The 25,542-nt window shown below is 37.2% G+C and overlaps 1 protein-coding gene across 8 annotated transcripts in view; it reads right to left on the minus strand.

Annotated features, from left to right (window-relative positions):
- Positions 1–2,917: 2,917 nt before the first annotated feature.
- The window catches only part of Ccdc141 (coiled-coil domain containing 141), a 185,997-nt gene continuing 163,372 nt past the window's right edge, over positions 2,918–25,542 (minus strand). For 5 of the 8 annotated variants that reach the window (XM_074071190.1, XM_074071189.1, XM_074071188.1 and 2 more), the window contains 2 exons: positions 7,689–8,545; positions 2,918–5,560 (listed from right to left, as the gene is read on the minus strand). In XM_074071190.1, the coding sequence (XP_073927291.1) occupies positions 5,293–5,560; positions 7,689–8,545 (1,125 nt within the window). In that variant the 3' untranslated portion in view covers positions 2,918–5,292. The remainder of the gene's footprint in view (positions 5,561–7,688; positions 8,546–25,542) is intronic. The other 3 variants (XM_074071193.1, XM_074071192.1, XM_074071191.1) reach the window with 2 other exon arrangements.

Below are 25,542 nucleotides of genomic sequence, written 5' to 3' on the forward strand. Positions count from 1 at the left end.
AAAAAATAAAAGAAATTCTAGATGTGCATTTTGCAAGGTACTTTCTGGAGCAGATTAACTTGAATCACAGGCAGGCCTTAGGGTCCCCATGGCAGCAGCTACTACAGGAGACACTTTGGAACAGATGGACATTTTAGCCTTTCTGATCCTGCCAGGTAAGAGCTTCCTACTTTGTTTGCATTTCCAGCTGACACTGTTGCCAACAGCTTGTTTGTGTGTGAATAAGCATAACACTTGTTACAAAGAAAGGTGACTGCAATATTAGAATAATACATATTAGAGACCATTTGCTGTGGAAAAATACATTCTTTTATATTTCATCCTTTGACTTTTTATCTTGAAAAGCCGTCATTATGTGAGTTTTAATGCTAACGTAAGATAAAAATACCATTTTGTGGTTGTTTGAATCAATAAAGTTCTTGGAAAAAGAACAGTTGTTGAATGACAGAGGGAAAAGGTTATTTCATTTTATTACCTAGCTCTAGAGCTGTTATTTCACAAGTATTGATATTTAAGTGGGGTCTAAATGGGAAAAGAGCCATAGCAGGTAGCCATCTGAATACAAATTGAAAATTTCAAATTATGTAACTATTATTGTTCTGCTTTAAAGAAAAATCAGATTCAATCAATGTTTTCCAGATACTTCTATGTTTAAAATATACTTTGAGTCCGCCTAATTTGTACTGTGCTAACTGGAAAGACATGCACGTAAACATTCTTATCTATATAATTCTCTCTGCTCTCTTGTTCTTCAGGGGGATGGAGTGTGAATTTTATGGTACAAAAAAAGGAGGAAGAGGGGAAGGGAAAACAAAAGCAAAAAGAGTTCTCTGAGACGACTTATACAAATAAAAATGCTATTGAACAAAAAGAAGAGCTAGCTAGCCAAAAACTTGAACTCTTATTAAAGACTCTTCACTGGGAGGTATGCCGCACACCCAGCCTTCCCTGCTGTTTGGGTGGTTCATGACATATAGAGTCTCACCAACCTAAGAACAGTAGTGTGAAGACTCATGGAAAAATGCCAAATTAGCAGCTTTGTGCTTCCTCCTGGAGGCTAATTCATGCACAGCAGATAGCATTCAAATCTCATCTCCTGTGATGAGAGCAAAGAACATGATTTGTTATTGCTTGAAGCAGGACACTGTTTCATTTAGTGGATGCAAATCTTTCAGCTTTCTGATGCAGCTCAAGACTCTCTTATTATAAATGGAAAACAGTCTGTCATATTTTGGCATTTGCAGTGACATGCACCTCAGAGTGTACTGGGAGGAGGAATTTTATTTGGCTTCAACTAACATTCCATGGCCACACTTAAGTACTGTATGGACAACAGGAATGTCAAAGCTTCAGATGGTCATTTTTAGTAAGGAATTGTCATGAAGAGTGACAAACACAAAGTGGGCAAGATCAAACATGCTTTGTTCATTTGGAATTTAAATACTGTAAGGTTTGAGATTTAGCTTTTATTATATTAACAAGTCTGTATGAAATGCTGATTTCAAATAAGATCTGTTCACAACTAGCTTATTGAGCCCTAGTTACAATTAAATTTTGATAATTTATGTAGTGTTCTAAAGAAGCACACAGTCTGGTTTGGGCTGTTTGGATTTAGTCAGAGAGGGGAGGCATCCTTTTTCCACTTACAACTGATAATAGTTTATGACTTATCATATTTGCTTTGAAATGTTGAGGGGTGCTAGGCATATTGGCACATGTTTGTAGTCCCAGGTACTTGGTAGGCAGATACAGGAGGGTCACAGTTCCAGGCCAGCCTGGGCAAAGTTAGTACATGACCCTATTTACCTGAAGGACTGGGACATCATGGCTTAAGTGGTAGAGTGCTTGCCAAGCTCAAGGCCCTAAATTTAATCCCCTGGTACAGCAAAATATATTTAAGAAAAATCAATCAATCAATCAATCAATCAATAAATGTTTTGGGGGGGTGTAGCTCAGTGGTAGAGTACTTGCCCAACATGTGTGAGGCCCAGGGTTTGATCCCCAACACCACACATACCAAAAAATGTTGAAACAATGATCCTAGACCTTTCCTCTTCCCTCCTTATTATGGATCCCAGGAGACAGCTTCTATTTCCAAGTTTAAATTCTCAATCAGGGTCTAGTATAGAGAGTTTGGAGGGTTCACATGTAAGTCTTATAGATTGGGTGGGTGTTTCATACCTGTCCTTGACTAGGGCCTGATTCTTACTATCTCATGTCTAAAAAAAGGAAGAATAATTGTTCTCTTGTTACATTTTCCTTTGATCTTTCCAAAGAAGAGATTTTGTTTTGAAAGTCAGGTTTATTTTTGCTTACCTCTGACAATAATTCAACTCAAAAATTATTTATCGAGCATGAGTATATTGGAGGGGCTGGAGATAAAATGAACAGGGCTGTCATGGATCCTGCTGACAAGGACCTCACAGTCTAGCAAGAGGAAGCAGATGCTGAGACTTGCGATTCCGATGCTGTGTACTAAGGACTGTGGTGGGGGCTAGGTGCTGACAATGCACATAGCAGAAACATCTTCACTGGATCTGGTGGGCCAGAAGGCTTCCTGGTGTCTCAAAGGGAACCAGGAATGAGCAGAAGTTATGTCACAGGAGAGAGGCTAGAATATAGTAAGGGAATTCCAGGAAGAATGGGTTAAAAAGAAGAGCATAAGAGCTTGAAAACCTAAGGGTAAATATTACTTTCATAAGGGTGAGGGGACCAGAGGGGATAGAGTAGAGGCTGGGAAGGGAAAGCCAGGGAGTAAAGGGCCTTTGGCAGTACTTGAGGGAATTGATACTTGCAGGAATCGACTTGAAATGATAACTTTCAGTATTTTAGATATTGTAAAATATTCATCAACTCAAACGTAAAGATTCCTACAGTATATTTCTCCTAGAATTGAATGTGAAAAAGCATCACCAAATGTTTGCATATCATTTTATTGGTAAATTAGAACTGGAAATAATAATTTTGCATATAGGAAACTCAAATCACATTTTACATTCCTTTGAAGTGTTAAGTATACACAACTCTATTTCTTTACATTTTAATTATCTTGTTGAAAATATTTTGATACTTTACTCCAGAAATTTCTCTAGACGTAGGTGGGTACAAAGCATGTACATGCCTTAAAAGAAAAACATTTAAATTTCCTAGATCTTACATTTTTTGACCATTAATCTCAATACATGATTTCATAAGAATTCTTTGATCAAGATAGAAAGAAAATCATACTTAAGTTTTTGAAATGAAAATATAGTTAGAAGAATACAGCTTGTCATTCTTCACTGCAGTGTGACTAGTCAGTCAACAGCCAAGATGGAGATACATAGAAAGCTTGGTCAGACATCATGGATGAATGTATATTCCACTCTGTTCCCCCAAGATTAACCTTAACTGGAATGCAACTGGCATAACAAATCAGCAATTCTCATGTTTTAGTAATCCCTAAATACAACAAGCTCACAAAATTGGAAAGGAGAGCTCACCAAATGAATAAGAAAGCAATAGAAAATGTGAAGAGAGAATTTGTTACCTTGTCCTGCTTGTCTTCTTTGGATAGAGGATTTATTCTTTAGCTTCCACATGGACAACAGCAATTAGGTAAGATATGCAAAATACTTAAAATTAGACAAAAATGGCAGGAGTTTTTAAAGGCTATGAGTTCCCTAGGATGCTGTGTACATGAGTTTCTAATAGATTTCTGTCAAAATTTGGAAGAAAATGAAGAGTTTTAATTTTTTAATTAAATTTAATATGCAGCACAAGAAAGAACATGCCAACTTTTTACCCGACTAGTCATTTCACATACTCAGATAACATTCAGTAACGTTTAAATATCAACTTGAATATATTACATTTAAATATTTTGATTATTTGTAGACAGTCTTCCAGCAACATAATTAATTCCTTCCCTTCATCAAAAATCTGTAATGAATTATTCTTTCAACTTAAGATTTTGCCCTAGCATGACAGACTGTTTAAAATTTAAAAAACAAATGTTTCTCTTATTAAAGGAGGCAAAAAGATGATCTTTTCTGAATAATAAATTTTTAGAACATTCTTCAGTATTACAGTGATAATTGTACAAGAAAGGCTAAAATTCATTACATATATATATATTGTTGTACACTTTTTCTACACATTTAGAACATGCTAAATGTATCTTCCTCAGTTTAATTTCAAGGTTTGGAAAAGATGTAGTCTTAAGAAGTTAGAAAGGAATTTAAACTCCAATTCATAAAGCATCATTTTTCTCCCAAGGGAATAGTTACATACTAACAGCATTTCTTTAATATTTTAGAGAAATAACATCTGAAAGAGAAGTAATGAGCAACAAGCCAGTGTGATGACAAATTACATGAAACAACACTATTACTTATAGCCTTCATAGTTTTCCATTTTCCAGATATGAAATGAAAACTCAATTGCCCAAGAGGTAGATGATAAACCCATTTTTCAGATAGGAAATTGAGGCAATAAGATGCTTTACCATAGACTATAAAAGTGCTCAGCAGTAGAATCAAGATTAGAAGCATGGGGACCTGATCGCAGTTGTATGCATGGATGCCCAATACACATCAATGGAATGATGGTGACATGTTGGTCCAGTACTGCAGCCTGTGTTCCATCTTGCTATATGACATACAGAGCTAATGGAAGACTGAAATGCCTTTTAAAGTTGATGGCATATCTATTCTCCAGTGTCAAACCCATGAGGAATTATTCAACATGAGGAATGATTATTTACAGTGACATTCTCAGACTCAGGAATGTAGTCTATGTTGAAAGTACATAGAATTTTTTCCGTAAACTGTGATGAGTATATAATAACAAAATTAAAGAATAGCTAACACAATTTTGAAAATCACGATATTGAAAATCACAATTTCAGTTCTATATTTCTACTGTTATACCCTACAGAGATTTTATGAGTACAATTAAAAATAAATTATCAAACAACTGGATTTCAAAATTGGCTCACATCTCTACACTGATATAAGCCTTCACATGTCTTTAAATTGGGTATATGCATGGTATAAATCTGTTGCATCTTACATTGAACACATCTCGTTCTAGAGTACAAAATATACCTACTGCACATAATTTACCAAGCTCCTCAAATACACTAAACACTAAAGAAAAATGCATTATTTCACCTAGCAGTGGTATTAGCCAAATAAGATGGCCAGAAAGTGGAGGTACATTTGGTGGGGATGCTTGAGCACAGTGTCATAAAATAAACTGTATTGTCCTTTAGGCTCATAAAAACAATGTCCGTTGATGCTAGTAGCACAGTTACTGTGTGAATAGCCAGTATATTAGGGACACACTAACATAGATGACGCACAGCATAATCCAGTTTATTCTTGTGATTGGTGGCCTGTGGTTACCTGTCACATGGAGGATGACATTGGAAGACAGGGTGCCACTAGAGTTTTGCGCCTGGGCCACATACAGGCCTGCATCTGCCTCGCATACCTTCGGAATGAACACCGAATGCTTTGTCTCCTTGTGTAAAACCTGCAAGTGCCCGTCTGCAGACAATTTCTGGCCCTTCTTGTACCTAAAGCAAAGAGTCAGTTTTTAAAGTCAGGATCATTGTTTATTCACATCATTTCCAAGTTTGAACAACAACTGCAAAGAGGTCCTTTCCCACTGCAATATTCTCTAATGTTAGCAGGAACTTCGTACCAACAGCAGATCCCAAGGAGGCTATTTATCTTTCAAGCAGAGGTTGGCATCTGGTGGGCAGAGATTACTTTGATTGACTCAGATCATGTTTTTGAAAAATTAAATTTTTGACAATATTTAATTATTGGGATATTACACATGAAAATTTGGATATCCAGATATTCTTTAAAAGGAAAACAAAACAGACCATCGGGTCATACTGAGTTACCATTTGCTCATGTAGCAATTACCTAGAGTGCAAAATGGCATCCTCGCTTCCAGTCTGCTTCACCCTTTCTGCAGCCAGGGAATAGCCTCTGTGACTGTCTTGAAGACTGTCCTTTCTAGTCATTACCACCAGATCCATACAGCAATACAAATGTGTGTGTTAAAGGAAGTACTTCCACATCATCATTTCCTGGTGAAATGAGTTTGTTTAATTTTTGTGAATTAATTCCATTAGAAGAAGAAGATGACTTCTTATTATAAAGGCATTTATGCGATTGGATTTTTGACTGTTAATGATATATTTATGACCGTACTTATCAACACAAGCACTTACCTGGATCTTTTTTATAAAGGAAAGTATTAATTTATTCATTAATTTATTTTGTATATTCTAGATTCTTGTTTGTTTATGCGCACTTTCTTACACATAAGAGCTGATGAGAAATCTGAATCCATTTTTGTTACCATTGCCTAAGTAATAAGTTCACATTTTTCAATGTCCTACAAATGCATGACTCCCTGATAGCTTGTCAGTTGTTCATTGAGCAAAAAGCAATATAAATCTGATGGTAAAATATTTTTTACAATTTTTTTTCAACAATATATGTGTTGTAGTGGTCCTTCACTCATATATACTGACCAAGATTTTTATTTGTGTGAACAAAAGCAAGAAACACTTCAGACGACATTTTTCTTTGGGGTAAACTAATATTTAATAATGAATTAGGTATATTTTAAATTCAGAAATACAAAATTCTTGACTTATAAAAAACATGCAATTGAAAAAATAATAAAACAAAGCCAAAAAGCATAAATGGCTAACCTATACACAAGTGCAGTTTCTCTCTTTAATTTGAGAAAGCAAAATTTTCTCCTAAGTTCTTTTGGTAACTGGTTCACACTTCAAGTACCAGCAATAGGCACACACATAATTGAAACTGTTTATTAATGTCTGCTGAAATATTCTGACAAATAAAAGCTAGTTTACTTATCTTAGTTTACAAGAATAAACTCCCACTCACAAATTTGGTATTTTTGTCCTCAAATAAATTTACTGAAGGTTAAGGAACTTCTAAAGGTTTAAAAGTAACTCACACATTAAGTTGGGACTGCTTTTGCTGTTACACTAAGTGGTTCAAACATGAAATCTGTACTTTACTTTTCTTAAAACAACTAGGCCAAAAAATCTTGATGTCTCCAGAGTGAAATCATATTGTTCACAGCTCAGTTATTTAGAAATGAGTTTACTACCTGTCACTTGGAGTAACTGTGAAAGAAATATTTTTTTATTTCACCTCTCACATTGAAGGAATTTATAAAAAGAAATCTTAGTAAAACAAACAAATATTACAAAGGTGGCATGTGTGACTCCATTGAAAACAGGAAATTGGTAAATGAAATGGAAGAAAAAAAACCCTTAAATTCTTGTTTTTTAATTGCATAAAGTATGTTAAGCCAAGAATATTTCATGCTGATGTAGAAATAGACAATAGGTATTTCAAATCCCAGTCTTTAGAAATGAGGACTAATGTAAGAAAGAACAAAACCAAGCAGAATCAATTTGCAGTGCCTTTAAAGTTGTTATTGATTTATATGGTTACTTTCCTTCCTTACAGGTTATTAACCATGCTGCTATGACATGAGAGAGAGTTGGGTTTTGATGTGAAATGGAGTCATGCAGTGTCATACAGTGTTATTGGCTGGCACTAAACCTTTAAGTTAGCACACACACAATAATATTCTCTGTGGTCGTGTTTGTTTCTCTTTATGACTTGTCACTATAGACTACCCACCAGGTCAGTGTAGGCTCTGGAAATCCTGTTACTTCAACTTCTAAAGTCACTGGAGCACCTTCCATGACAGTTACATTGGACAGGAGCCTGGAGAAATGAGGTGGGTGACCAGCGAGGCTGACCACGCTGTTGTTTGCGGATGTGCTTCTTATCACTTCTTGGGGACCCATTTGCCTGGGATGGCCCTGGCTGGTGTCTGATTGAAAGCTGACGCCTGAGAGCACATTGGGGGAAGCATGCAGCCTACCTTGGGTTTCAGTGATATTTTCATCAGCATGCATTTTCTCCTGAGTTCCTAGCATTCCTTTCTGAGCTTGGGGGTGCTGTTCTAAAGCTCGTTCATGCACTTCACTCTGCATGCTCTCTGGATGCTTAGCACTGACGCTGTGTGAGATGGTACTTTTTTCCAGAAATCCTCCAGAGGTTAATGGGAGCTCAGCTTTGAATTGGGGGTAGGGCCTCTCAAAATGACTTGAAATTGTGTCTCTTTTGTCATTGCACACATCAGCAAAAGCAACAGGTGGTGGAAGAACAGATTTCTGGGCCTCCTCTGGACTTCTGGTTTCCATCTGCATCCTGTAGCTGCTGGTATGAAGGATGAAGGCGGAATTGCTAGGAGGCTCTTCCACTTCCATGTCTGAAGGTGCCAGGGGGGACTCGGGGCTTCCTGGGAGAGGAGGCAAGGAGATGTCATCGGGTGAGACACACTCAGATTCTTCTCCTGATGGCATGTCTTCAGGCAGTAGCAGGCAGGGAACACTGCCCTCTTTGGCAGAAGACAGCTGCCTCAGGTTCCGGGGAAGCCCATCTTCCTCTGTTGCATTGATGGCCAGGGTATCTGCCCCCTGTGCTGGCCCCTTCAAAGGACGAGAAGGTTTCATTAATTGGGAATGTTCTTCTTCCCAGTATCCAGCTAGAGTAAAACTCAACATGACAGGGACAACTTGAGAAAACCTACAGTGAGTTCAATCTTAGGGGACTGGACACAGAAAGTGTAGTTTGCCTCTGCAGGAAAGGGGCTGGGTTGGATCAAAGTCTGTAAATGTATGACTCACCCTCAGAGTCTGCTTTGGTCTGGTTTGTCTCTACTACACCTGAACACATGGTACCTAAACATCAGAGACCCAGAATAATCCCTCTTGTTTTTAAGAGGGATTAAGAATATTTTGAATTGTGATAAAATATGTTTAACATAAGATTTACTATTTTTAGGTACACAGTTGAATGGAATTGAGTACATTCAAATTGTGTGCAACCATCACCACCATCAATGAAACTCAGAATCCTATAAACATTAATTTCCTATTCCCCTTTCCTGAGCCCCTGGCACTCTACCACTTGAGCCACACTCCTAGCCCTTTTTGTTTTAGTTATTTTTCAAATGGGATCCCATGTTTATACCCAGGCCAGCCTCAGATCACAATTCTCTTATCTACTTCTCCTGCTTACCTGGAATCACAGGTGCATACTATAATGCCCAACTTATTTTGTTGAGATGGGGTCTTGCTAACTTTTGTCCATGCTGTCCTCAAACCTCCTGATATCTGCCTTCTGGGATTACAGATATAAGCCACTATACCTTGTCTCTACTTTCTGTCTCTATGACTACTGTAGGTACCTCACATACAGAAAGACATCCTTAATGACTGGTTTTATTTTCTTAAAGCCTTTAGTTTTATTCTTACATTGAACAAAATATTTACTGAACACCTACTATATATAAAAGGTACCAGACTAAGTAGTGGAGGGATGATATGTTGAATAAAAGTAGATCCAGTCTCTTCCCTTGTGGGTTTGATAGCCCAGTGGAGGAGGACAATATTGACAGAGTGCCCACATGTCATGGGCTTTGACAAGACAACTCACTTACAAGACACAGTGAGGAACACCTGTGACCTACCTCACTGCATTTCTCTTTCTTTCACTGTCCTGGTCTCTTTTTCCACTAATCTCTGGCTTAAGAAGAGGCTCAAATGTCCCTTCTGGCATAGAACACAGAAGCTGAAAGTGATCTCTTCTACCACCTGTTTATTTTGTACCTACTTTCTGTGCCTTTGCATTTTAGGAACATTTTTACTTTACTAGCCTGTACTGGTCCTTATTCTGTATGTTGACATAAGAAAATTATGCCAGTGACTCTTCATTTTAGCCAATAGTTCTAGTCTTCACTTATACTTTATAAATGATTGTTGAGAAAATAAAAGTGTGTTGAGGTAAAGAGCAGAAGCAAAACAATGCTCCTTCTACTATCCCACAAAGATTACCTTGCCTGAGAGAAAGCATACATGCAATTTAGAGAAAGTGGTTTCCTTCAGTTGTTATTTAGTGGAAGTTTTAAATTCTGTGTCTAAAACCAGAAGTAGTGTGCTTGTTGCTTGAGGAAGGGTCTAACTTATGTAGCCCAGGGTGGCCTGGAACTTGTGACCCTACTACCTCAGCCTCTCAAGTGTTGGGATCAAAGGTGTGTGTCACCTCCACTCAGAAGCTCTTAAAGGTCCCTCTAATTAAAAAACCAAGTTACAAAATAAACACACATCCAGGAGGAAATGCTACTCTCTTTTGATTGTCCTACCGTAGCTTGGCATACCCTTTTTTCTCCATTTCTTTCTAAAAATAGTGCATTTTTCTTTCTTATGGGGACTTTGACCCAACTGCTTATTCAGTCTAAGAATTTCCTCTTCAACACTCTGGCATTCTCTGCTTCAACACTTTTCCTGAAAGGGTGTTTCCCTTGAGAATTTATGTTTTGCTTGTATGCAGACTATCTACATTTAGCAAAAACCTGCCTCTTGGCAATTTCCACCAGTGGACCTGACTTGGTTTCCTGGAGTCTCACAGACCAAGTTCAACTTCCCTCCCTTTTAACAGCCCTTTGACTATTTGGAAAATCGATCCTAGAACTCTAAGTATCTTTCTTTGTGCTAAACACCTCTAGGTTTTCTTTTTCTGCCTCAACTCACAGAATGTTCACCATCTGTCACTGTCAGGAGGTCTGACTCCTATGAGTCACAAGCTTGTTCATAGGAGAGCAAGGACATCCATTGACTTGAGGGCCATCCAGGAGCAGACAACTCCTTAGTGACTTTTTCAGGAAACCCATGCCTCTTGACAGAAGAACGATGCTTTAAAATGGTCGAAAATTTATAAGTTTAAGGGAGAAACTTGAATAGAAGCTCAAAGCAGACTCCTTACTCTTCAATCCCTACTGGGGAGGAATTAAGATAGAAGAAGGAGCTGAGGTCCTCTCTTGTATATTTGTCTTCCATTGAATGGAAGTGCTTAGGTTGGCTCTATGTCATGAATGCCCTTATAGGGGAAACCTATAGTTATAGTTAGGTTGTCTAACTGTATACCAAAGTGGCTGAGAAGGCAAGTCTATCAACAGCAGGTGTGAAGTTTTAGGAAACCCACTAGAAAAGTTCATGTTCCATCCTCCAGTCCAGCTTTTATTGGCTTCTCATGCCTGACTTCTGCATCTTACTTTTAGTACCAAATGGAAGATGGGAATCAAAGGATCTTGTTATTATTATTATTATTTTACTTCCTATGATTCCTGAAATAAAAGGTACCTTTCACAGAAAATAATGGCAACAGATAATTTCTACTAACAGTAAGAGGGAGAGATTTTTATGGAAACATTCCAACTTAATTAATTATTGTTCCCCTCTAAATGTTCACACGTAGAATTTATATACTTTTTAGATGGGGAATAATCAGCAGAATCATCATCTCCTTGATTTATATGCTATGTTTTTAGTAAAGTGTTTGTATTATTTCTTTTTGTTTGTTTTTATAAGAATCATATGGGGCCATTGATTAATATTGAGCTCTTAGCTAAAATTTTCTATCTTCTCTTTCCACTAATTCATTGATAAAATATGTTGGCTACTGCAGAGGTTAAAAGAAAGCCAGATATTTTCCCAAGGTATACCATATTCTAGGATGACACTGATGAACTACTTAACATTCATAGGTACAATTATCACCCAGTCAAACTTTTACTCAACTCACATTTCCCCACTTATCTTGAGAGATACCATAAGTGTACTTACCAAATGACTTCCTGAAATACAGTAAATTATGCCTATGGTCCTAATCTAGAATTACCCATTAAGTAATCATCTCAGCAAGCAAAATAAGGTGAGTTTAATGTAAATTTTTTTCTGAGTAAGTCCACTTGGCTATTGGCACTACAGCTTTTATTTTCAAATGCAAATGAGCACACAGTTTTTAACAGTAACAACTTTTAAAACTCACTGAGACATAGTTTCCTAGATCTATTTGGTTTTTACTTATGAAAAATATAACTAAACATTCACATATATAGCTACTTTTTCTAATTTTTCTACCATGAAGTCATCTTTGCTACTAGAAAAAGTGTGTATGTGTTTCCAGAAAGGGGTAAATAAATCTGTATATCTCAGTATAGGCAAAACATTTTGCATCAGTTTGATGAGTTCTGTCAAAATAGCTGGGGACTCTAATTCACTGAAATATATAACTCATCTCTAAATTTCTCTTATGTATGCTTCTTTTGTTTTTACTGACTCCTTTTTCTTTTTCCACCTTCTAGACACATGAATGGCCAATGGTCTCATCTCTGTGTTTTCTAATCTTCTGTATATAATTTTCCTCTGAAAAAAATCTTACTTACTTTTCTGCCTAATGATTAATTGAATTTTAATTAATCTTAAAGCTCTAGCCTTGGGTCTTATCTCTGTAATGATTTCTGAACTTTAATTTCTACTTATGGACATAACCACTTATATTTATAATAATTACCATACAGGCAATGTAACTGGAAGTGAGAACATAGTCATATTCCATATCCATCTATCTAAATGGGAAGAATCAATCGTCAAAGTTCACTGAGTGGGAAGGCACCTATGTGGTAAATTTAAAGGAATATCATTAAAGGAAAAACCGAAGAACTATTAATTAAACAACTCAAGACCTGTGAAAAGAAAATGTAAGAACTCACCAACTCCATCAAAAGACCAAACTTGAGAATCATGGGCATCAAAAAGGAGAAGAGGTGCAAGTGAAGGGAATGCGTAATACATTCAACAAAATAATAATGCCTGAGAACGCGGGTGCAGTGTCACCTGTCCCAGTGCTTGCAAAGGGGAAAGCTGGTAGCAGAGGCTCACGCACAGGAGAAATCTGAGCAAACAAAGCCTGCAGGGCCAGGTGAGTGCTAAGCTCACCCCAGAGATCTGCATAAGTAACGCCTCCAGCAACAGTATGCTGACAGCAGCAGGCAGGCAAGCCACAGTTGCAGATACCATTCTCAGAACTGTCTCCAGACTCTTTTTTTTTTTTCTTTGTCTCCCTACCTTTGATGAGAGAACAACCGAATTACACCTGCAAGCTGAAAAACTTACTGAAACTGTATTGCATTTGAACTTGGGACACTTGGTGGGGGTTTTTTTGTGCATGTGTATGTAGTTTTGTTCTTCTTTATGCATCCCCTTTGATGAGACAACTACAGAACAACATCTGAGGCACCATCTCCAGGATTGGAGACTGAGACTTCACTGCATTTGAATTTGGAGGTTTTTTGGTTTTTTGGTTTTTTAAAATTTTCTATTTTTTCATTTTATTTTAATACATTTTTATAAATAGATTTTTCTTTCATTTACTTATTTTTAATTTTTATTCTTACCTTTTTTTTTTATTTTTGATTTTCAATCCTCTCTCTGTCTCTCTAATGTCTGTTCAGCTTACTGTCGATTAGTACACTAAAGCTCCCTGTTTATACCTTTGAAATCTTCTTGTCTGACACCTTGTTCTTTTTTCTCCCTCCAGTCTATGTATTTGTTTTTCCCATTTCTATAACTTCTTGCTTTCCATCTCAGCTCACTCTTCCATTCTAAATATTACCATTGTTATTATTACAAGCTAGAAAATACTTAATTGCACACAGTACAGGGACAGTAACAACACCAAAGACAATGATGGGAAGACAGAAAAAACAGGGAAACCAGTTTCCCCACAGCCAAAAATTAGTACAGGAACCAGAGGGGAATGAAGAAAACACGTACTCAGATCCAGACTCCAACAAAATGAAGATAAACTATGCCAAAGGACCCAATGAAGCCCACAAGAATAATTTAAAAGAAGACATACTACAGGTACTCAATGAGAATTTTATAGAGATGGTACTGGATAGGGTCAACCAAAATGTACAGGAGACACTCAAGAAATTCCAAGACAATAAAAATAGAGAATTTGAAAAAGCAAAAGAAGAAATAAAGGAAAACATAGAAGCACTGTATAAACACCAAAGTGAAAGAGAGAACACAATTAATAAACAGATAAATGAACTCAGGACAAAAATAGACAACATTAAAGAGGAAAACAGCCAGGATATGGAAAACCTCAGAAAAAAGAATGAAACAGAACTGCAAAACAAAACAGAAGGCCAATCCAGCAGAATAGAATAAACAGAAGACAGAATCTCAGAACTTGAAGATGAAATGGTAATTAAAGGAAAAACCAAAGAACTATTAATTAAACAACTCAAGACCTGTGAAAAGAAAATGCAAGAACTCACCGACTCCATCAAAAGACCAAACTTGAGAATCATGGGCATTGAAGAAGGAGAAGAGGTGCAAGTGAAGGGAATGTGTAATATATTTAACAAAATAATAACAGAAAATTTCCCAAATCTAGAGAAAGATATACCCATACAGATGCAAGAGGCCTCTAGGACACCAAACAGACCAGATCAAAATAGAACTACCCCACGACATATCATCATTAAAACAACAAGCTCAGAAACTAAGGAAAGAATATTGAAGGCTGTAAGAGAGAAAAAACAAGTAACATACAAAGGTAAACCCATCAAAATCACAGCAGACTTCTCAACAGAAACATTAAAAGCAAGAAGAGCGTGGGGTGAGATCTTCCGGGCACTGAATGAAAATAACTTCAACCCCAGGATACTCTACCCAGCAAAGCTATCATTCAAAATAGATGGAGCAATAAAAGTCTTCCATGATAAGCAGAAACTAAAACAATATGTGACCACAAAGCCACCACTACAAAGGATTCTTCCAGGGATTCTGCACACAGAAAGTGAGACCCAACTTAACCATGAAAAGACAGGCAGCACCAAACCACAGGAAAAGAAAAAACAAGACAGTAGAGAGTAACCTCAACTTAAGTACACACAATCAAACCTTCAAACAACTAAGACAACTAAATGACAGGAATCACCACATACCTATCAGTACTAACACTTAATGTTAATGGACTTAATTCACCCATCAAAAGACACTACTTGACAAAATGGATTAAAAAGGAAGATCCAACAATTTCTTGCTTACAGGAGACCCATCTTACCAACAGAAGTAAGCATAGGCTTAGGATGAAAGGATAGAAGAAGATTTACCAAGCCAATGGCTTAAAACAGGTAGGAGCCGCAATACTTATCTCTGACAAAGTAGACTTCAAACCTACATTGATCAAATGAGATAAAGAAGGACATTCCATACTAATAAAAGGGGAAATAGACCAAAAGGAATTAATAATTATCAACCTGTATGCACCCAATATCAACACACCCAATTTCATCAAACATACCCTGAAAGACCTAAAAGACATATATAAACATCAACACAGTGGTTGTGGGAGACTTTAACACCCCATTATCATCAATAGATAGGTCACCCAAACAAAAAATCAATAAAGAAATCCAAGATCTAAAATATGCAATAGATCAAATGGACCTAGTTGGTGTCTACAGAACATTTCATCCAACTTCTACACAATATACATTCTTCTCAGAAGCCCATGGAACCTTCTCCAAAATAGATCATATCCTAGGGCACAAAGCAAGTCTCAGCAAATATAAGAAAACAGAAATTATACTGTGCATACTATCTGATCACAATGCAGTAAAAGTAGAACTTAACAACAAAAGTAAAGACAAAAAACATGCAAACAGCTGGAAACTAAATAACTCATTACTTAATGAAGAATGGATCATCGATGAAATAAAAGAGGAAATTAAAAAGTTCCTGGAAGTCAATGAAAATGAAAACACAACCTACCGGAACCTATGGGACACAGCTAAGGCAGTCCTGAGAGGAAAGTTTATAGCCATGAGTGCATATATTAAAAAGATTGAAAGATCCCAAATCAATGACCTAATGATACATCTCAAACTCCTAGAAAAACAAGAACAAGAAAATCCCAAAACAAATAGAAGGAGAGAAATAATAAAAATAAGAGCTGAAATCAATGAAATTGAAACCAAAAAAACCATACAAAGAATTAATGAAACAAAAAGTTGGTTCTTTGAAAAAATAAACAAGATCGATAGACCCCTGGCAAATATGACTAAAATGAGGAGAGAAAAAACCCAAATTAGTAGAATTAGGAATGCAAAAGGGGAGATAACAACAAACACCATGGAAGTCCAGGAAATCATCAGAGACTACTTTGAGAACCTATATTCAAATAAATTTGAAAATCTTAAAGAAATGGACAGATTTCTAGATACATATGATCATCCAAAACTGAACCAAGAGGAAATTAATCACCTGAATAGATCTATAACACAATCAAGAGTCTCCCCAAAAAGAAAAGTCCAGGACCTGATGGATTCTCTGCTGAATTCTATCAGACCTTTAAAGAAGAACTGATACCAACCCTCCTTAAACTGTTCCATGAAATAGAAAGGGAAGGAAAACTGCCAAACACATTTTATGAAGCCACTATTACACTTATCCCAAAACCAGGCAAAGACACCTCCAAAAAGGAGAACTATAGGCCAATCTCCTTAATGAACATTGATGCAAAAATCCTCAACAAAATAATGGCAAACCGAATTCAACAACACATCAAAAAGATTATTCACCACGACCAGGTAGGCTTCATCCCAGGGATGCAGGGGTGATTCAACATACAAAAATCAATAAACGTAATAAACCACATTAACAGAAGCAAAGACAAAAACCACTTGATCATCTCAATAGATGCAGAAAAAGCCTTTGATAAGATCCAACATCATTTCATGATAAAAGCTCTAAGAAAACTAGGAATAGAAGGAAAGTACCTCAACATTATAAAAGCTACATATGACAAACCTACAGCCAGCATTATACTTAACGGAGAAAAATTAAAACCATTCCCTCTAAAATCAGGAACCAGACAAGGATGCCCACTATCTCCACTCCTATTCAACATAGTACTGGAATTCCTAGCCAGAGCAATTAGGCAAGAAGAAGGAATAAAAGGAACACAAATAGGTAAAGAAACTGTCAAAATATCCCTATTTGCAGACGACATGGTCCTTAAAGATCCAAGAAACTCTACTCAGAAGTTTCTAGACATCATTATTAGCTATAGCAAGGTAGCAGGATATAAAATCAACATAGAAAAATCATTAGCATTTCTATACACTAACAATGAGCAAACGGAAAAAGAATGTATGAAAACAATTCCAGTTACAATAGCCTCAAAAAAAATCAAATACCTAAGTGTAAGCCTAACAAAAGATGTGAAAGACCTCTACAAGGAAAACTATACACTTCTGAAGAAAGAGATTGAGGAAGACTATAGAAAGTGGAGAGATCGTCCATGCTCATGGATTGGTAGAATCAACATAGTAAAAATGTCGATACTCCCAAAAGTAATCTACATGTTTAATGCAATTCCCATCAAAATTCCAATGACATTCATTAAAGAGATCGAAAAATCTATCGTGAAATTTATATGGAAACACAGGAAGCCACAAATAGCCAAGGCAATACTCAGTCAAAAGAACAATGCTGGAGGTATCACAATACCTGACTTCAAACTATATTCTGAAGCAATAACAATAAAAACAGCATGGTACTGGCACAAAAACAGACATGAAGACCAGTGGAACAGAATAGAGGACCCAGATATGAAGCCAGAAAACTATAACCAACTTGTCTTTGACAAAGGAGTTAAAAATATACAATGGAGAAATAGCAGCCTCTTCAACAAAAACTGCTGGGAAAACTGGTTAGCAGTCTGCAAAAAACTGAAACTAGATCCATGTATATCACCCTATACCAAGATTAACTCAAAATGGATCAAGGATCTTAATATCAGACCACAAACTCTAAAGTTGATACAGGAAAGAGTAGGAAATACTCTGGAATTAGTAGGTATAGGTAAGAACTTTCTCAACGAAACCCCAGCAGCACAGCAACTAAGAGATAGCATAGATAAATGGGACTTCATAAAACTAAAAAGCTTCTGTTCATCAAAAGAAATGGTCTCTAAACTGAAGAGAACACCCACAGAGTGGGAGAAAATATTTGCCAGCTATACATCAGACAAAAGACTGATAACCAGAATACATAGGGAACTTAAAAAACTAAATTCTCCCAAAACTAATGAACCAATAAACAAATGGGCAAGTGAACTAAACAGAACTTTCCAAAACAAGAAATTCAAATGGCCAAAAAGCACATGAAAAAATGCTCTCCATCTCTAGCAATAAAGGAAATGCAAATTAAAACCACACTAAGATTCCACCTCACACGTTAGAATAGCCATCATCAGCAACACCACCAACAAGAGGTGTTGGTGAGGATGAGGGGAAAAAGGAACACTCTTACACTGTTGGTGGGAATTTAAACTAGTACAACCACTCTGGGAAAAAATTTGGAGGCTACTTAAAAAGCTAGACATTGATCTATCATTTGATCCAGCAATACCACTCTTGGGGATATACCCAAAAGACTGTGACACAGGTTACTCCAGAGGCACCTGCACACCCATGTTTATTGCGGCACTATTCACAATAGCCAAGTTATGGAAACAGCCAAGATGCCCCAGCACTGACAAATGGATTAAGAAAATGTGGTATCTATACACAATGGAATTTTATGCAGCCATGAAGAAGAACGAAATGTTATCATTCGCTGGTAAATGGATGGAATTGGAGAACATCATTCTGAGTGAGGTTAGCCTGGCCCAAAAGACCAAAAATCGTATGTTCTCCCTCATATGTGGACATTAGATCAAGGGCAAACACACCAATGGGATTGGACTTTGAGCACATGATAAAAGCGAGAGCACACAAGGGAGGGGTGAGGATAGGTAAGACACCTAAAAAACTAGCTAGCATATGTTGCCGTTAATGCAGAGAAACTAAAGCAGATACCTTAAAAGCAACTGAGGCCAATAGGAAAAGGGGACTAGGAACTAGAGAAAAGGTTAGATCAAAAAAATTTACCTAGAAGGTAACAGACATGCACAGGAAATCAATTTGAGTCAATGCCCTGTATAGCTATCCTTATCTCAACCAGCAAAACCCCTTGTTCCTTCCTATTATAGCTTATACTCTCTCTACAACAAAATTAGAAATAAGGGCAAAATAGTTTCTGCTGGGTATTGAGGGGGTGGGGGGGAGAAGGGGGGAGGAGTGGGTGGTAAGGGAGGGGGTGGGGGCAGGGGGGAGAAATGACCCATCCTTGTATGCACATATGAATAATAAAAGAAAAAAAAATCATGCTGAGACGCTGGAGCCACACTTGACAGAAATAAAGCACCAAAAAGAATCAAAACTTTGACACCCTGAACCGCAGCCCGTACAAAGCTTCTCCATGCCTAGTTACACTGAGAAAACAAGAGGGTTCCCATGATGCCAGACACCTGCTCCAAACCTGCTTGGGAGATATTCAGCAGACCAACAGGTGAGCACCAAACATCACACAGTATTCCCCCAGCCACCCCTGGGATAAACAAATATAGCTGCCTGGGCAGACTGACCTCCCACTTCGCAAAATAAAAAAAAACTTAGTAAACAAGGAACTAAAAACTAACACATGGCAGGGGGGTGGGGTGCTGTAAGCACATGGGAGAAGGGGGAGGAGCAAGTAGCTGATCTCTGCATGAACTTTCAGTAAACAAAGGCTGGAAAGGCAGAAGGGCTAACAGCGGTAGGTGATAAGCCGCTACCTGAAATAGGGCAGGTAGCAGTCCACAAAGCTCATCTCCTAAGCCAGTGAGCAACATCCAAAGTAAAACAACATTGCAGAATTGAAAAATAATCAGCAAACCATCACAACATGCTGACTGCAGGGGACCAACTGACAGATCACTGCCCTTGCCCCAGAGAAAGGGGATAAGGCAAAGAAACAAGCCCCTAGTAAACCAACACAGCAAAAACCCAACTCCAAAACAGGATGGTTGCAGATCTGTTCTCCAGAACTTGAGGACAATATACAAATTCAAACTGCCACCCTCACTGAGGGAGGAGCTGACTAAGCAGCTGCTGCCGAAAGACAGAAGACAAACTGGTGAGTCTCCCCAGCTACCTGGCAAGACTAAAACAGAGCCTCTGCTTAAATACCAACACCAGAACTGGATGCTGAAGGAGTAACACCAGAACTACTAAGACTGACAATCTATTGTTCCTGAACCTAGAGTTTATTTGTGTGTTTGTTTTGTTTCTTGTTTGTTTGTTCATTTCTCCTTGTTGATTTCTTTGTGTTTTCTTTTTTTGTTAGTTTTACTATTGTGAGTTAGCTAATACTAGTTAAAGTACACCCATAACAAGGACAGAAATAGCATAATACACTAAGCTAAAAGTCCAATACATCCACAAAACAAAATTTAATCAAGGGAAAGAAAACAGGTGACTGAAAACACCAATAGCCTATATTGAAATAGCCTATATTGAAAACACCAATAGCCAACAACACAAAGTGGAGTGATGGGAAGACAAAAAAGGGATGGAAACCATTCTACCCTCCCCAAAATAATTTAATATAGGATTCAGAGGGAAATGAAGAAAATGGATATCCAGTTCCAGACTCCAACAAAACAAAGATAAACAATGCCAGGGAATCCAACAATGCCCACAAGAACATCCTCAAAGAAGAAATCCTGCAAGTGATCAATGAGAATTTCATGGTGATGTTACTAGACAAGGTCAACCAAAACGTACAGGAGACACTCAAGAAATACCAAGACAATAAAAATAAAGAATATAAGAAGACACAGAAACAAATAAATGAGCTCATAGGAGCCCTAAATAAACACCAAAGTGAAACAGAGAACACTATAAATACAGAGATAAATGAATTAAAGATGAAAATTGAGAATATTAAAGAGCAAGTGACCCAGAATGAAACAGATACACAAAACACAATAGAAGGCCATTCCAGCAGACTAGAACAAGTGGAAGACAGAATCTCAGAACTTGAAGATGAAATGGAAATTAAAGAAAAAACTGAAGAGCTATAAGTCAAACAACTCAAGACCTGTGAAAAGAATATGCAAGAACTCACTGACTCCATCAAAAGACCAAACCTGAGACTCATGGGCATTGAAGAAGGAGAAGAGGTGCAAGCAAAAAGGATTCATAAAATGTTCAACAAAATAATAACAGAAAATTTCCCAAATCTAGAGAAAGCTATGCCCATTCAGGTATAGAAAGCCTCCAGGACACCAAACAGACTTGGTAGAACTACTCCACGACATATTATCATTAAAACAAGAAGCACAGAGAATAGTGAAAGAATACTGAAGGCTGTAAGAGGGAAAAACCAAATAACATACAAAGGTAAGCCCATCAAAATCACTGCAGATTTCTCAATGGAAACCTTAAAAGCAAGAAGAGCATGGAGTGAAGTCTTCTGGGCACTGAATGAAAATAACTTCAACCCTAGAATACTCTACCCAGCAAAACTATCATTCAAAATAGATGGAGCAATAAAAGTCTTCCATGATAAGCAGAAACTAAAACAATACATGACCACCACTACAAAAGATTCTTCAAGGAATTCTGCACACAGAAAGTGAAAGCAAACAAAACCATAAAAGGGCAGGCAATACCAAACCACAGGAGAAGAAAAAGCAAGAAAGTAGAGGGTAACACTGATTCAGCTGCATGCAATCAAACCCTTAAACAAGAAAGACAACTAAATGACAGGAATCACCACATACCTGTCAATACTAACACTGAATGTTAATGGACTTAACTCCCCCATCAAAAGACATCGTTTGGCAAACTGGATTAAAAAGGAAGATCTAACGATTTGTTGTTTACGGGAGACCCATCTCATTGAGAGAAAGAAGCACAGGGTTAGGGTGAAAGATGGAAGAAGATTTACCAAGCCAATGGTCCCTGAAAACAGGCAGGAGTAGCAATACTTATCTTGGACAAAGTAAACTTCAAACTTACATTGATCAAATGAGCTAAAGAAGGACACTCCATACTAATAAAAGGGAAATACACCAAAAGGAAATGACAATTATCAACCTATATGCACCCAACATCAGTGTACCCAATTTCATCAAACATACTCTGAAGGACCTAAAAGCACATATAGACTCTGACAGTGGTAGTGGGAGACTTTAATGCTCCCCTATCACCAATAGATAGGCCATCCAAACAAAAAGTCAATAAAGAAATTCTAGAACTAAATCACACCATAGATCAAATGGACCTAGCTGATGTCTACAGAATATTTCATCCATCTTCTACACAAATGTACATTCTTCTCAGCATCCCATGGAACCTTCTCCAAAATTGATCATATTTTAGGGCAAAAAGCAAGCCTCAGCAAATATAAGAAAATAGAAATATTCCCATGTGTTCTATCTGATCACAATGCATTAAAACTAGAACTCAACAACAAAAACAACAATAGAAAACATGCAAACAATTGGAAGCTGAACGACACATTGCTCAATGATCAATGGTTCATTGATGAAATAAAAGAGGAAATTAAAATGTTCCTAGAAGTTAATGAAAATGAAAACACGACCTCTCAGAACCTATGGGTCACAGCAAAGGCAGTCTTAAGAGGAAAGTTTATAGCCATGACTGCATATATTAAAAGGACAGAAAGATCTCAAATCAATGACCTAATGCTACATCTCAAACTCCTAGAAAAACAAGAACAAGCAAAACCTCAAAACAAGCAGAGACAGAAATAATAAAAATAAGGGCTGAAATTAATGAAATAGAAACAAACAAACAAACAAAAACCATACAAAGAATCAATGAAACAAAAGGCTGGTTCTTTGAAAAGATAAACAAGGGTAACAGACCCCTGGCAAATCTGACTGAAAGGAGGAAAGAAAAAACCCTAATCAGTAAAATCAGAAATGCAAAAGGGGAGATGACAACAAACACCACAAAAATCCAGGGAATCATCAGAGACTACTTTGAGAATCTATACTCTAATAAATTTGAAAATCTTGAAGAAATGGACAAATGTACAGATATATATGACCATCCAAAATTGAACCAAGAGGATATCAATCACCTGAATAGATCTATAACATAAAATGAAATTGAAGCGGCAATAAAGAGTCTCTAAAAAGGAAAAGTCTGGGACCTGATGGATTTCTTCCTGAATTCTATCAGACCTTTAAAGAGGAACTAATACCAACTCTCCTCAAACTTTTCCACGAGAAAGGAACACTGCCTAACTTATTTTACTAAGCCAGTATTATATTCATCCCAAAACCAGACAAAGATACCTCCAAAAAGGAGAACTATAGGCCAATTTTCTTAATGAACAGAGATGCAAAAATCCTCAATAAAATAATGGCAAACCAAATCCAACAACATATCAGAAAGATCATCCACCATGACCAAGTTGGCTTCATCCCAAGGATGCAGGGGTGGTTCAACATACACAAATCTATAAATGTAATACAGCACATTAACAGAAGCAAAGACAAAAACCACTTGATCATCTCAGTAGATGCAGAAAAAGCCTTTAATAAGATTCAACACCACTTCATGATAAAAGCTCTAAGAAAACTAGGAATAGAAAGAATGTACCTCAACATTGTAAAGGCTATATATGACAAACCTACAGCCAACATCATACTTAATGGTGAAAACTGAAACCATTTTCCCTAAAAATCAGGAATGAGACAAGAGTGCTCTCTATCCCCACTCCTATTCAACATAGTACTGGAATTCCTAGCCAGAGCAATTAGGCAAGAAGAAGAAATAAAAGGAATACAAATAGGTAAGAAACTGTCAAAATATCCTTATTTGCAGATGATATGATCCTATACCTTAAAGACCCAAAAAACTCTACCCAAAAACTCCTAGACACCATAAATAGCTACAGCAAGGTGGCAGGATACAAAATCAACTTACAAAAATCATTAACTTTTCTATACACCAATAATGAACAAATTGAGAAAGAATATATGGAAATAATTCCATTTACAATAACCTCAAAAAAAAAATCAAATACCTTGGAATAAACTTAACAAAGGATGCGAATGACCTTTACAAGGAGAACTATAAACCTCTGAAGAAAGAGATGGAGGAAGACTACAGAAGGCAGAAAGATCTCCCATGCTCATGGCTTGATAGAATCAACATAGTAAAAATGGCGATACTTCCAAAAGCAATCTACATGTTTAATGCAATTCCCATCAAAATCCCAATGACTTTGACACAGAGACTGAAAAATCTACCCTAAAGTTCATTTGGAAACACAAGAGAGAGTGAGTAGCCAAGGCAATACTCAGCAAAAAAGAGCAATGCTGGAGGCATCACAATACCTGACTTCAAACTATATTACAAAGCAATAGCAATACAAGCAGCATGGTACTGGCACAAAAACAGAGGTGAAGACCAGACCAGTGGAACAGAATAGAGGACCCGAATATGAATTCACACAGCTATACCCACCTTATTTTTGACAAAGGCACCAAAAACATATGAAGGAGAAAAGACAGCCTCTTCAACAAATGTTGCTGGGAAAAGTGGTTATATGCCTGCAAAAAACTGAAACTAGATCCATGTTTATCACCCTGTACTAGTATCAACTCAAAATGATCAAGGACCTTAATATCAGACCCAAAACTCTAAAGTTAGTACAGAAAGAGCAGGGAATATTCTGGAAGTAATAGGTATAGGCAAAGACTTCCTCAATAGAACCCCAGCAGCTTAGCAGCTAAGAGAAAGGATGGGCAAATGGGACTACACAAAATTGAAAAGCTTCTTCATAACAAAAGAAATGGTCTCTAAACTGAAGAAACCACCCACAGAGTGGGAGAAAATATTTGCCATCTATACATCAGACAAAGGACTGATAACCAGACTATACAGGGAACTCAAAAAAACTAAACTCTCCCAAAATCAGTGAACCAAAAAGGAAATGGGCAACTGAATTAAACAGAACTTTCTCAAAAGAAGAAATTCAAATGGCCAAAAAACACATGAAAAAATGCTCACCATCTCTGGCCATAAAGGCAATGCAAATCAAAACCACACTAATGGGCCTGGCAGAGTGGCTCAAGTGGTAGAGCACCTACCTAGCAAGCACGAGGCCCTGGGTTCAAGCCTCAGTATTGCAAAAAAACTTTAAAAAAAAAAAAAAACACACTAAGATTCCACCTCACCCCTGTTAGAATAGCTATCATCAAAAACACTGCCAACAACAGGTGTTGGTGAGGATGTGGAGAAGAAAGAATCCTCATACACTGCTGGTGGGAATGCAAGCTGATGCAACCACTCTGGAAAACAATATGGAGGCTTCTTAAAATCTAAATATAGACCTGCCATATGATCCATCAATCCCACTCCTGGGGATATACCCAAAGGAATGTGACTCAGGTTACTCCAGAGGCACCTGCACACCCATGTTTATTGCAGCGCTATTCACAATAGCCAAGTTATGGAAACAACTCAGATGCCCCACTACTGATGAATGGATTAAGAAAATGTGGTATTTATACACAATGGAGTTTTACTCAGTCATGAAGAAGAATGAAATCTTATCATTTGCAGGTAAATGGATGGAACTGGAGAACATCATCCTGAGCGAGGTTAGCCAGGCTCAGAAGACCAAAAATCGTATGTTCTCCCTCATATGCGGACTTA

Source organism: Castor canadensis, chromosome 4, assembly GCF_047511655.1.
Source record: "Castor canadensis chromosome 4, mCasCan1.hap1v2, whole genome shotgun sequence".
NCBI classification, from domain to species: Eukaryota; Metazoa; Chordata; class Mammalia; order Rodentia; family Castoridae; genus Castor; species Castor canadensis.